A 15,024-nucleotide genomic window follows, 5' to 3' on the forward strand; every position below is an offset into this window, starting at 1 on the left:
GTTAGCACCAGTGAAGGAAGGAATGTTTCCATTAATGTTTCAGTGATTGGTTGGAGAGGGATGAGAGTCCTCTCAGTCAACTAGTTTGCTGAGTGATGGGCACAGTTGCGTGTTTTTGTAAATGTAGATCAGTTGTCTTGAATCCTGGTGGGAAACGAGTTATTTCCCTTTTGAAGATTTTGATATGGATGAAAATGTCCAACTTTGACAACACTTTGTTCTTTTCAGTTTGTCTGTGTGTACATCTGTCTATCAGTGTATATGTCTGTGTGAGTCACACTTAGGTTCACACAATATTGTATTTGATCATTTGTTTGCCTGTTCGTTCGTTCGTTTGTTTGTTCGTTCGTTCGTTCACTTTAGGGTCTTAATATACTATTACAGTAGTGTTAGGTAATATTCAGTGCAATAACAGAAGTTGTCAGGCCAGGATTCAGGGCAGTAAATAGAGTGATAATCGTTATGATGGCTTTAATCAGTTCAGTGGGACCTCCAACTATAGTTCCTTATAACCATAGTTTCTATATTCATTTCACACAGAACATATAACTTTTGTCACCTAAAGATAGGTTAATATGGCCATGTTCGTTATAAAATGTAATTTATTGTGATTCTTTTTTGTGATATGTGTTAAATATTAAACATATGAACTGAACATATACTGAACAAAAATAGTTATTATGAATAATGATGTATTTATTCATTGACATACTGATAAAATATCAATCATAAAAATACCAATATCCCTACATAATTTTGTCCAGTATATATATATCTATATTGTAATATATACTGTAAATCGACAAAGTTCCCCGTCGTCGATGTTTTGCGAGCTAAACAACCCAACCAGTTCTACGTCTTGTTTGAATTGTTGACAATATATTTGTACAAACCACACCTCCAGGAGACAATATAGCGGCGTACATACTCACTCAATACCCACCATGCTTGATCACGTGATTTACCAGCGTAAGTGGGGGGACAATTACATTGAAAAGATCAAAGTGTGCTTATACACACATCACTTGACATACGTAGTGCAATGACTTAACTCAGTGACTAATTAGTAACTCAGTGTCACTTTGTTTTAAACATCCGGAGTTGAAGTTTGTCTCAGTAAAGAAGCGAAACGACCCTGTTGTTCCTGGACTACCGGACCCCTTTTACCGCAGAAACGCCAGAAAAAGCTGCAAGAATGACTGCAGCAAACAAGGTGATTGAAGAGAGTATGGGGTAACACCAGATACGACTACATGTATAACAAAGCGTGGTGTCAAACGGAAACGGGAGAACAATCACTTTTCTCCCGAAACTCGTGCTAACATAGCAAAATATGCGTCCGAACACGGTAACACTAGGGCTGCTAAACATTTCAGCACTTTATTGAACAGGACAATTGTTGAAAGGTCTGTAAGGTTTATGAAAAAATCTTACTTACAGAAGAAATGTGAAGACAAAACAGTTGAAATTGACCAGTTGCCATATAAGAAGATGGGTCGGCCACTGCTCCTTGAAGAAATTAACAATCTCGTCAAAGAGCATGTCATTGGAATTCGGAATAGTGGTGGTGTCATAAACCTTTCTGTTGTCATTGCTGCAGCAAAAGGGAATAATAACGCACAAGAACAGATCTCTCCTAGCTGAGAATGGCAGCCCTATTAGTTTAAACAAATCACGGGTACGAAGGCTGAGAGAAAACTCTGGGATGATTTTGTCACACAGGTGGACGAGTTCATTTCTGGAGTGGGTGATGTGGTCACCAAGTGCAACATTCCCCCAGAGCTGGTAATCAACTTTGACCAAACCAGGGATAAGATTGTCCCAGTATCCAACTGGACATTGGCGAATAGGGTCGAAACAAGTGGAAATTGTTGTTCTTGAAGACAAACGAGACATCTCAGCCGTATTAGGAAGTACTGCTATCGGTGAACTCCTCCCACCCCAACTCATGTATCAAGGAGTGATAGACCCAGTGCCACACCCAGGTCAAATTTCCAGCTGACAGGCATGTGACGCATACAGCCAATCACAGGAGTTGTGAGCAAAGCATGTCAGACTACGTTGATAACATACTTCTGCCTTATACCAAATTGGTCAAGAAGAACTTGAAATTGCCTGTTGCCTGGTAGATATATCAATCAGAACCTGAAGTGGTGCCTTTTGCTATTTACAGGTTTTTGTGGTTTATTATTTTTTGGGTTTCCATGGAAGCGTTTCGGACTTTGTCTCAAAAGTGAGAGGTGTGTTTGGTTTCCGGAGCAGAACTCAAAAACCATTTAATATTTTTCTGCAAAATTTGGTAGATATATCAGTCAGAACCTGAAGTGGTGCCTTTTGCTATTTACAGGTTTTTGTGATTTCAAATTTTTTTCTCTAAAACTATTCAATATCTTACAGCAAAACTTGGCAGATATTTGACGCAGACCGCAAAGTGGTGCCTTTTGCTGTTTACAGATATATGGCATTTATATTTTTCATGACTTGCATGGAAACTTACTCTAAGAAAACATCAAGAAACTGTCAGATGATTTGTCCTTTCAAATATGTTGGGGCTGAGGGTATATGTCATCTTCTGATGACTCTTGTTTGAAGTTGTTGAAGATTTCGTTTGAAGATTCGTTCCCTCTCCATGTACAGGGGAATTACAGCCGATGGATCTATAAGTGAATTTCGTTTTCAAGAGTGCCATGAAAACACACTTTACACAGTGGTATGTTGAGTGTGCTGCCCAAAATGTGAAAGACAATGTTGACAAGCGTATAGACTTGAGAATAAGCGTGATGAAACCCATTTGCGCAAGGCAGATCATCTCAAACCTTGATGCTCTCAAGAAGAGGAGAGAGGAAGTCGTCCATGGCTGGCAAACGTCTGGCCTTCTTGACATTGTGACAAAGTGAGTTTACTGTTACTGTACTGAATGTGCATCATTGGAAATGCCACTGAATTTCATAGTGCAATAAATTATTGTACCTTATAATGTGTTTTTCTTTATTATCCCCCCGGCATGTAATGCGGTGGGATATAGTCGACGCCTCATCTGTCCGTCCCTCCGTACAGCTGTAATCCTTTGTTTTCCGCAGCATAACTCAGAAACTATTCAATATTTTTAGACCAAACTTGATAGATGTAGTAATCTCAGCCTATGGTTGTGCCTTTTGCTATTTAAATATTTTTTGCATTTATATTTTTTTTGTTTTTCCATGGAACATTTTGGTGTTAGTCTAATGGTCTAATGGTGGGGTAGGCTTCGTTTCCGGAGCAGAACTCAAAATTGATTCAAAATTTTTCTGCAAAACTTGGTAGATATATCAATCTGAACCTAAAGTGGTGCCTTTTGCTATGTACAGGTTTTTGTGATTTATTATTTTCTTGGTTTCCATGGAAACGATTCTGACTTTGTCTCAAAAGTCGGAGGTGTGTTTGGTTTCCGGAGCAGAACTCAAAAACCATTTAATATTTTTCTGCAAAACTTGGTGCCTCTTGGTATTTACAGGTATTTGTGATTTCAAATTTTCTTGGTTTCCATGGACTCAAAATGGAGGGATAGGCTTCGTTTCCGGAGCAGAACTCAAAAACCGTTCAATATTTTTCTGTAAAACTTGGTGCCTTTTGGTATTTACAGGCATTTTTTATTACTATTTTCTTGGTCTATATGGAAACGTTTTAGACTCAAAAGTGAGAGGTGTTTCGTTTCCAGAGCAGAACTCTAAAACTTCTAAATATCTGTCAGTAAAACTTGGAAGATATGTTTTCCAGACCCCAGAGTGGTGCCCTTTTGCTGTTTACGGGTTTTTGTGTTTTGCCATTTTCTTGGTTTCCATGAAAACCTTTCGGACATAGTCTCAAAATGGAGGTATGGGCTTCGTTCCTGGAGCAGAACTCAAAAACCATTCAATATTTTTCTGAAAAACTTGGTAGATATATCAATCGGAACCTGAAGTGGTGCCTTTTGGTATTTACAGGTTTTTGTGATTTATGATTTCAAATATGTGGGGGCTGGGGGGATATGTCATCTTCTGATGATTCTTGTTAGAATAATAGCAAAATGACCCCCATGCTTCATGGCCTGGGGATAGTTACTTAACGAAATGTGAGAGGTCATTATGTCTGGAAAGTTTTGTGCCTGCAGTTCATCCACAATACTAGCAAAACTTTCCTGCCAACAAAACTTTGTATATACATACATACATGATTATGTTGTGTCTTCCTGGTTGCAGGTTGCCGAATTTGACAAACCATCAGCTCTGATGTCAAGGCCTGATTCCAAGTTCAAGGCCATGTTGGAAGCCACAGAGAGGCAACAGAACGCATCATGACAGGGACCACAGATTTAAGATGGCTGCCAGTGAGACTAAAACCATCTTGGAGGATGCTGTGAACATTTTATTTTCATAATTATTGCTATATCTGTGACATGCATCCGCAGCATTTGATTGGATAATTACTTCCTTCAGTGTGAGAATCTGATTGGACAGGACATTATGTCAGTTTGGTTGAATAATTACTGCATCAAGTGTGTAAATCTGACTGGACAGGACGTCAAATCAAGATTTGATTGGATAATGACTACCTCCAGTGTAAGAATCTGATTGTTTGGATACTTCCTGTGATTAAGATTGGAATCTGATTGGGTAATGAATACAGCCAGTGAGACATACTGAATGGGTGATTACTGTTGCTGGTGTGAGAATCTGACTGGACAAGGACATCAGGCCAGAATTCGAAATCTTATTGGATAATTACTGCAACCAGTGTGGGAATCCAATGTGACAGGACATACATCCCAAATCATATTGGATAATTACTGCAGCTAGTGTCAAAAGTCTGATTCGAAAGGATATATGAAAACAATTATATCTTACTGGATAGTTCCAGTCACCAGTGAGAAAATGTGATCTGATAGTTCCTGTACTCAGTGTGAAATTCTGATTGGTCAGGACTTGAAACCAATCACTGGATGAACAGGTGGATTACACGTACAGTAATGATATCAGAAGATGATGTGGAATATGATATGAATGGGACATTGTTCAGTGCGGAATTTCATTGGATCTTCCAAACAAGATTCAAACATAAGGATGCATTTTGTAGGTTTGCATGAAACACTTTGGTCACTAATCCTGGTTAATGACCGGAGATTTTATGCTCTTCCAAAAAAGAAGGCAAACTTAATTTTATATGTATGATTGAAAGAATTGGGTGGTGTATCAAAGTCAACAATGATAGGAAAATAATGATTGTTTTGAGCATGCATCAACATTTGCATGATCTTCATTTTCATACAAAAAATATGGCTACAAACACTCAGTGATGCAAGATGACTGTCAAAATTAATGGTCTACAGTGATTTATCGACTTTTTTCAAAATCAAGAATGACACCCCATGCATGAGTTATGGGTCTATGCATAGTGCACATGCATCCCATGCATTGTGTTTTGGGGTGGAAAATGTGTTTCGTTCTTAAAATGTCCGTCTTTGAAAGTTTTTCTATTTCCTATCCAAATTGGAAGTATATCTTAAATATTGTCCATCAGTACTGGAAAATTACATGTCAGCTAAAAAAGTGAAAAAATCAAGTCAGTGGACCATACTACTCATAATACCTCATAATTCATCTTTGTCAGCTTGGCACTGCCAGATTCTGCCTATGTCTTAATGTCATCCATATCATGGTGCCTACCTCGCAAATCTATATTTGCTACAAATAGCATGGTCTGCGATATGTGTGGGCTAAATTTGTCAGATTTGATATTGTCTGTGATCACTGTAGAAACACACAATCCTTTTTTGTTCATCATGCCAGATTGCCAACATTAGTGTACAGTGGAAGCTGTCTAATCCAGCACTGAGGAAATAATCCGTTTTAGACAACTTGCCGGATTACAGAGGTGATGATGAATGTACAAGCCACAGAAGGGACTTGGATTTTATGCCAGTGTTGACAACTTGCTGGATTAGACAGATGCCGGTTTTCACAGCTTCTACCGTGTATAAGCTGGATATTCGAATGATAACTGATCCTGGTTTTCTGCCTTAGATTTATTTTCAGGATGATAGCACCAGTTGCTGACGAGAATTTCAATTTCTTGGAGTAGGTTTAGATTTGATGGTCTTGGACTACCACAATATTCTTGATGGCGGATATGGGCATGTGTAGATGCTGGGGTGGGGTGGGTTATCTCTGGCAATCATTTACTTGGCGTACAACAGTGTCTTTGTGGAATGACATTCCAAGAACAATTAATAAAAACACGCCGAACCCTGGGGGAAATTATGCAAACCGTTTTTTGTTACTGTTTGTGCATGATTGAAATATTAACTACTTTCAATGTGTTTGTACATTTTAAGGCACCAATAGACCCATACCGAGCTGGATTGAAGTTTGATTGTGTATTCTGACACACTTCAAAATGCATGTTCAAACATTGTTGTAAAAACATCAAATGAAGTTGTTTTGTATTCATAGAGATGCCAACCACTCTCGTTTTGGAGTTACTCTGATTTTCAGTTGCAAAATCTACTCTGATTTGTCTGTAATAAACTCTTATGTTATAGAAAATACAAATATTTTAAATTAAGTAAAAAATTCAAAATGTTTCAGAGAAAGTAATGTGGGGGGATATAGTTGACGCCTCGTCCGTCCGTACAGCTGTAATCATTTTGTTTCCAGAGCATAACTCAGAAACCGTTCAATATTTTTAGACCAAACTTGACAGATATAATAATCTCAACCTATAGTTGTGCCTTTTGCTGCTTACAGAGTTTTGGCATTTTTATTGTTTTTGTTTTTCCATGGAACATTTTGGTGTTAGTCTAATTTGTCTCAAAAGTCGGAGATGTGTTTCGTTTCCAGAGCAGAACTCAAAAACCGTTCAACATTTTTCTGCCAAACTTGGTAGATATATCAGTTAGAACCTAAAGTGGTGCCATTTGCTATTTACAGGTCTTTGTAATTTATTGTTTTCTTGGTTTCCATGGAAAAGTTTTTGACTTTGTCTCAAAATGGAGGGATGGGCTTCATTTCCGGAGCAGAACTCAAAAACATTTAATATTTTTCTGCAAAACTTGGTAGATATGTGTGGCAGACCCAAAAGTGGTGCCTTTTGCTATTTACAGGTTTTTTGTATTTATTATGTTCTCGGTTTCCCTGGAAATGTTTTGGACTTAGTCTCAAAATGGAGGGATGGGCTTCATTTCTGGAGCAGAAAAAATTGTTCAATATTTTTCTGCAAAACTTGGTAGATATATCAGTTGGAACATGAAGTGGTGCCTTTTGCTATTTACAGGTTTTTGTGATGTGTTATTTTCTTGCTTTCCATGGAAACGTTTTTGACTTGTCTCAAAATGGAGAGATGGGCTTCCTTTCCAGAGCAGAACTCAAAAACCGTTCAATATTTTACTGCAAAACTTGGTAGATATATCAATCAGAACCTAAAGTGGTGCCTTTTGCTGTTTACAGGTATTTAGGATTTGTCATTTTGTCAGTTTCCATGGAAATGTTTTGGACTTTGTCTCAGAAGTGAGAGGTGTGTTTCGTTTCCAGAGCACATCTCAAAATCTATCAGCAAAACTTGGTAGATATGTGTGGCAGATCCCAAAGTAGTGCCTTTTGGTTCTTACAGGTTTTGTGATTATTTTCAATATTTTTCTTCAAAACTTGTTAGATACATCAGAGAGAACATATAGTGGTGCCTTTTGCTATGTACAGGTTTTTGTGATTTATTATTTTCTCTTTTCAATGGAAACGTTTCGCACTTAGTCTCAAAATGGAGGGATGGACTTCGTTTCCGGAGCACAACTCGAAAACCATTTGATATCTTTCAACAGATCTTGGCAGATATATGAGGCAGATCTTGAAGTGGTGCCTTTTGCTGTTTACATATACATGGCATTTATATTTTTCATGATTTCCATGGAAAACGATTCAAACTTATTCTAAAGAACATCAAGTAACCTTCAGATGATGTGTCCTTTCAAATATGTGGGGGCCGGGGGGGATATGTCATCTTCTGATGGCTCTTGTATTACATAGCTGCTGAAAGTTTATTTGAGTTAAGTATCATCTGGTTTAGAATGCCCAGAAATTGTATATTTCCTAGCCAAATGTAAAGGTTTTCATAGGGGAGATCCTCACAGATCCCCACAGACCCCCACCGACAAAAGAGGTCTGAACCCCCTCTCACGTTCACCCCCATCTTGCACCTTCAGGACCCAGGAATTGCTTTTAGCAAGGCATGACTCTGCTTTCACTTGATTCAGGGTTGGCATCTCTTTGTATAAGATAATCAAACAAGAATGTCTGCATAGTAACCATGAACATTTGAAGTTGATGTTAAGTTTTATTTGTGTGTCTGTATACAGGCCTATGGTTGACATTTATTGAAATGCCAGTGTTACCGGGCATTTGAGAATTTTAGGGCCAAGTTTGAATATGACAGCAGAGAGAGAATGAAAGTGCTGTTTGAAGTCTGTATGCATCGTGTGTATATACAATTTTCTAGTCGGTGGTATATTCAGACAGTGAACAGTTATCTGTTACTAGTAATAATCAAGTCCTATTGCAGTAATCATCTAGCTCTAAGATGACTAACTCGTATGTGTTAACAGACTTACGACAGTCACTGCGCTAAGATGATCGTAAGTCCTATACTCAATGCATGAAACTCCTACAAAAAGACAGGAAGCCTAACTAAAATATGTTGCTGGCCCTGTTAACATGAAACCAGCCCTGTATTAAATATAGGACATTGACATATGGTGTTAAAAGAAAGTAAACTTAAACATGTGCAACAGCAAATTTGATAAATCCATGACTTGGTGGTCATTGTTAATTCATTTAGTGTCACTACCAACAGAAAAGAACAATGTTATTCATTGGCTGAAAGCATTCTCTAGACCAGTCATATTTAGTGTTAGATAAATGAGTAGGTTGATCTGTGGAAGTTACAGTTTGATTAATCAAACTGTACAGATATCATCTAGCTACCACAATTGTAGATTATTTTCGAAACAATTCTTGAGTCAATGACGTGGTCAAATATATTCCCTTGGAAAATGTATTGGCGGACAGGGCTGGCTAGAGAATAATGTTGTAAGCCAGCCATGTAACTAGCAGGCAGCGGGCCTATACTTCAGCATAGACTTATGGCTGTCTTAGCACTAAGATGATAGTAACTTCTATCCTTTAGTATGGACTTTTGACAGTCATAGCACAAAGGTGATCGTATCTCTCATACATTAACAAAAAATTGTGACATTTATAGCGCTAAGATAATTTTAACTCATATACATAAGTATATACTGCATTTAGATGATCGTAGCTCTTGTTGTTTAGCATAGACTTATGACAGTCATAATGCAAGGATTAGCTTAGGTTCTATCCTTTAGTATGGACCTCTGGCAGTCATATTACATGTACTAATATTTATGACAGTCACAGGACTGAGATGATCACAGCTCCTCTACATAAACATAGATTTATGACAGTCATAGCACTAAGATGGTCATAACTCCTCTGCATAAACATAGATTTATGACACTCATAGCACTAAGATGGACGTAACTCTTCTACATAAACATAGATTTATGATGTTCATAGCACTAAGATGATGGTAACTCCTGTACATAAACATAGATTTATGACAGTCATAGCACTAAGATGGTCGTAACTCCTATATATTTTACATGTACTGACGAAAGTCATGTTTCGAAGATGATTGAACAGTTATTCATGTACATTAATGTGTACTAATGAAAGATGATCATAACTTCATCATGTTAACATGCATTTACGAATTTCATATCTCTAAGATGATTGTAACGCCTGTTCTTTACCATAGACATATAACTGCTGCAGTTCTAAGACTGCATCATGGTACAGGAACAAACTGAATATAAGATTAATATTTTTGTAGTTTACATGTTTGTGTGTGATTGTCCATGTGCGTGTATGTTACCTACATGGATAGAAATGTCATGTCTAACAAATTTTGAATATTTTCATTTAAGCCAGTGCATGTTGCTGAATATATTGTTGTCCATTATATTGTCTTGGATTATGGCATCAAATCCCAGGACACTAAGTGAATGTTCCCTGTTTGTTGCGACAATATTTTATGTTTTTCATTCATATTTTATTCAACATGTTGTAGAATAGCAGGCATGTTGTTATGGATAATCTGCCAATACCAAGGACTTCCACCATATGTTCTGTACAGATAGACAGTAATTGTGATCAGCTCTTGCATATTCATTAAGTATTCCTCTAGCCAGAAATCCATGAAGTTCCAGGTTAGAATCGATCTTCAGTAGTACCCAGGCTTGCCGTAAGAGGCGACTAACAGGGTCAGGTGGTCTGACTCAAAGAATTGTTTGACACATGTCATTGTAGTCAGTTACACAGATCAGTGTTCATACTGTTGAGCACTGGATTGTCTGATTCAGACTTGATGTTTACAGACTGCTGTCATGTGGCTGGAATATTGCTGAGTGCGATGTAAAACTAAACTCATTCACTCACTTCTTCATCTAGGGCGGAAGAACTGTAGATATGGAGGTCTATGCCAATAGCCTCTATCATTTGTGTATTTGGTTGTCTTTTTTGTTGATCTGCAGTATGTAACTGTATTTTGAAGGCATTATGTGTGTTCTATGTTTTTAAACTCCAACCTCAGCCAGCAAAATGGTGGTTGAGGAGTCATTAAAACTTGGTTTTTGCCAGTGGTGTAACTTATGTTAAAGGCTTTTTATAATTTAGATCAGTTTATAGTACATGTAGTCTTTAGGTAAATTTACAATGCACACTAAGTTGCTTTGCTGCACAATACTTTAATGCATGTAAATGTAGATGCGGATGTAGAAACTGTTGTAGATGCAAATGTTTATAAAGATGATGATGTTGCTATAGATGTATCTCAGATGTAGCTGAACTGGGGTAGTGGGATGGCTTTTCACACAGAAGACCAAGGTTCGATTCCCCACATCTGAAGCCCATTTCTGGTGTCCTCCGCCATTGATATTGTAGGAATATTGCTAAAAGTGACAAAAAACTGACCTCACTGCACCTGAAGATGTAGATGTAGCTGAAAGTGTAGGTGTAGAAGGATCAAGGAATCTGTTTTTTCTGTGAGTGTGCATGAGGAAGTATGTGTATTTTTATCACATCAGGGCAAACATTTCCACTTGTAATTATTTCAAGTGGGAATGCAAATTCAGGTGGAAGATGGAAAGTGCAGAGAATATGGACTGATCAACTCAATTAATCAGAGACAGCTACCATGTCTTGTCCATATCCATGTTAGCTATTTCAGTTTGTTATTGAAAGATTATAATATTTGCTGAAAAAATTACATCCCCAAGCCCGTATTTCCGTATAAGTGATTCACAGTGGTCGCCAGCACTGAAGTACCCTGTTGTTGTATCAGTTGTTGTCACAGCTTTGTATTGGTTTGTATTGGTTGGACACAATGAAGTCCAACTTTGGTACTTTGATGAGTGTTACTCTCTCAGATATGAAACTGCAAGGCATAGATTGTTTTATGCTGTGCTGTAGAGGCATGGTTGTTGATGACTGAGCTTTGTAAACTTGCTTAATGTTACTCCTCTGGGAAATGATAGCTTTATTTGATAATTCAGACATGCAGCTTAAAGATACAGCTATCAAGTTCGGGCAAGGGGTTCTAGGTCAGACCCATTGGGTATGGTTGGAGTCTGCGTCAGACCAGAAGTGTTAAAATCGGGCCAGGGGTCTAGGTCATGCCAGAATTGTCAAGGCTGGACCAGGGGTCTAGGTCAGAGCAAAAGTTTTAAGGTTGGGGCCAAGTGTCAAGGTCATTCCAGTGGTGTCAAGGTCGAGCCAGGGTCTAGGTCATGCAAGAGGTCTTGGTCAGACCTGACGTGTTAAGGTCAGACCAAGGGTGTAGGTCATGCCAGTTGTTTCAAGGTCAAGCCTGGGGTCTAGGCCAGGACAGAAGTATTAAGGTCAGGACAGAGGGTTCTAGGTCATGCCAGTGGTGTAAAGGTCGAGTCAGGGTTCTAGTTCAGACCATCAACGTCAAGGTCGGACTGGGGGGGGGGTCACAATCAGGCCACGGTCAGGTCAAGATTTGGCCAAGGAGGTTGGTAGTACAGGCCAATCTGGGGAAGAGGCAGAGGGGTGAAGGCAGGCAAAGTGTTCTTTTTGGCTGTTTGTCTGTGTGATGTGTTAAAGGCCTGAATGATTTCAATTCCAGTACTTCTCTTCAGGGAAACACTTTACAGAAAGGTGTTATTGTTACAAGTTGTTTGTTATGTGCTTTGTGTAAAAAAGAATGCCCACATTTCTATATTTTTTAATGTGATACCCTGTTCCACAAAATCATTTTAGCATAACTGTAATCTTCAGTTGTTAGGAGCATTTAATATCTTAAGTGATAAACAGTGAAGGTGGTATGACCTTCTTCACCTATATTCTTTAACATCAAATGGCCATGGCAACTCATACGTTATTCCCCAACAGGCCACAAGCAACCTGCACTGGTTGTAAGGAAAACTAAATGGGATCAGTGGGTGAGACTGCTTTGGTTGATTACATGACCTGATATAGGGGTGGTGCTCCTAACATCAACCATTAGTTTGCTGGATTGAGACATTCTCAGACAGGTGTGATATAACTAGAATATTGCTGACTTCATACAAACAAACGTAGGTGTTTGAGTTTGGGGCGTGTTTGACAAAAGGACCCAAAGTCAAATTATTGGGTATTTATAACACTAGTCCACTTGTTTGATACCGGTTTGTAAATAATCAAGCTTAGACCAGACAATCCGGTGATTCCCATCATAAGTGGATAAATCCTGACAGTAATCAACCAAGACCACAGGCCTGTACACCAGATTCCATTAGTTAATTCCTATAAAAAAAGAATAGGTTACTAAAGACACATCCAAAACTTGACTCATGACATAAGAAGTCTTTATGGAGCAGTGCGATGTTTTGTTTTAGAACTGTTTTGTTGTAGAACATTATTATAATCTCCCTATGCATTTTATGTCATTTACTTCCAGCAAAAAACTGTATACTTTGTTTTTCATGTTTTTTATTTTAATTATAATTATTAAAGGACTTAACAATTACTATTCTGGAAAAACTACTTAAAAAAAATATTATATGTTCAGAATGTTATTGACTAATTCTACTTTTTATCATCTGGCCAGCATGCCCAAACAACATGTCAGAAGATTTTATTAACAAAAATAATCATTTTAGTTTTTAAAAAACTCTATCATTTATCTAACTCCCAGAATGTCAAACAGTGTCTGTATTATAAGACTTTTATATGATTGTTGACATTGTTATCATAACTTTGTTCATGTTGTATGTTTTAATCAGTTGTTTTATAAATACTTTATATGTGGTGTATGTGTAGACTTCTTTTCTGACTTGATGAATCCCATCATTGTTTACTTCATATATTGTTATACAGTGGCATAAAAGATATGTATATGTATATTTTGTTGTCAATGTGTAAATGACCACATATTTCAATAAATGAAATAAACTATTTTCTATTTTTACCAGACAGTGTGTCATGTTTTATTCAATTATATTGTTGTGTTGTTTAATGGATAACATGGGAATGAAGGTGAAACTGTTTTTGTTTTTTCAGTTTCTGACTTTCTTTAAAAACAAGTCTGCCAAAGCAGTAATTAACTGAAAAAAAGTGTTACGGCTCAATATATTTTTTTGTTTGGGAAGGTTGTTTAGTTAGATTCTCTAAGTCACAAAATGGAAATGTTATTCTGCTTTGAGTGAGTGAGGGACTCATACCAAAAGACAATAAAACATGGTACTTGTAGGTCTCAGCCTGGTGCTCGGGACTGGTCGCAACAGAGTCAGTATTATGTGTCTGAGAGCGACATTCATGCTTAACTGCATCGTGGTTAGTACAAGCCGCCACACATATACACGCATACAGGTCGTCGTCATATTAGTGAGATATTCTTAAGTGCTATGTTGAGCCACATTTCAGTTCACTTGAGAGTGAGTCAGATTTTTTTGTCGCTTTGAGTAACATGTCAGGGACCTTGAATTCGGCTTCAAACCTTGTAGCCATGTGGAGAATCAAACCCGTTCCTCCACACACCCAGCAAACACTTTCACAACAAGGCTCTATGACTGTTGCCCTTTGAAATGCTTGGTATTATGAAAGTTGTAATGATATGTTATGGAATAGTTTTGAAAATGACATGTTTTTGTTTAGTGTTGTTTTCCCTTCATGCTACAGGCATTCCAGATGACATAAAATCAACATAAAAAAAATTACAATAATAATAATTATGACACTTGAAGATGTATCTATGAGTTAAAAAAGCTAGTTGCAGATGACACAGATAAACCTAGTTCTCTTCCCATCACCCAATTCATTCCAATAAATGTTTCAACTCAATCATATTTAAGCAAGGTACATTGGGAGTGCATTGATCAATTTCTCAGTCACTGAGATTGCATTTGATATCCATCTGTAAGCTGCTGAATGGACATTGATTGTATGTTCCTTAACTAATGAGAAGCTAAGTACTTTACTGCGTGGTAAGGTGATATGCAGTAAAGTTCTTCAGATCTTAATGTTGTATTATCAAATTAAGGTACCGAAATGGGATGTGGTGACCAATCATCAAGTAAACATTAATTTGCTTTGTGACATTTTAAGTGCAAATTTCCTTTTATTAAGTTTTTTCATTCTGTCTGTCATATCCCAAAAATCTTGTTTAGCGAGGAAATCTTTCTAATTAGTATAATGTAAAGGTTAGAGTTGACACCTGTTTGGATTTTGGTTGAGAATGTAAAACCTAAGATCTGAGGTCACCATTGTTCCAAGTTACTTTGTCACACTGTGATGGTGATTGCTCGAAATCACACATGAAGACCTCAATTACTGGTGTTTTTGTCACACCAAGACCTCAATTACTGGTCATCTAGTCAAATCAAGACCTCAGTTACTGGTCTTTTTGTCACACTAAGACCCCAATTACTGGTCATCAAGT

General features: G+C 37.6%; 1 protein-coding gene across 2 annotated transcripts in view; it reads left to right on the plus strand.

Annotated features, from left to right (window-relative positions):
• LOC137281590 (ATP-binding cassette sub-family C member 5-like) overlaps positions 1–13,559 on the plus strand; it is a 95,706-nt gene extending 82,147 nt beyond the window's left edge. For both annotated transcript variants that reach the window (XM_067812922.1, XM_067812921.1), the window contains exon 33: positions 4,218–13,559. In XM_067812922.1, coding sequence (XP_067669023.1) covers positions 4,218–4,316 — 99 coding nt within the window. In that variant the 3' untranslated portion in view covers positions 4,317–13,559. The remainder of the gene's footprint in view (positions 1–4,217) is intronic.
• Positions 13,560–15,024: the final 1,465 nt, after the last annotated feature.

Source organism: Haliotis asinina, chromosome 4 (genome assembly GCF_037392515.1).
Source record: "Haliotis asinina isolate JCU_RB_2024 chromosome 4, JCU_Hal_asi_v2, whole genome shotgun sequence".
Classification (NCBI taxonomy): Eukaryota; Metazoa; Mollusca; class Gastropoda; order Lepetellida; family Haliotidae; genus Haliotis; species Haliotis asinina.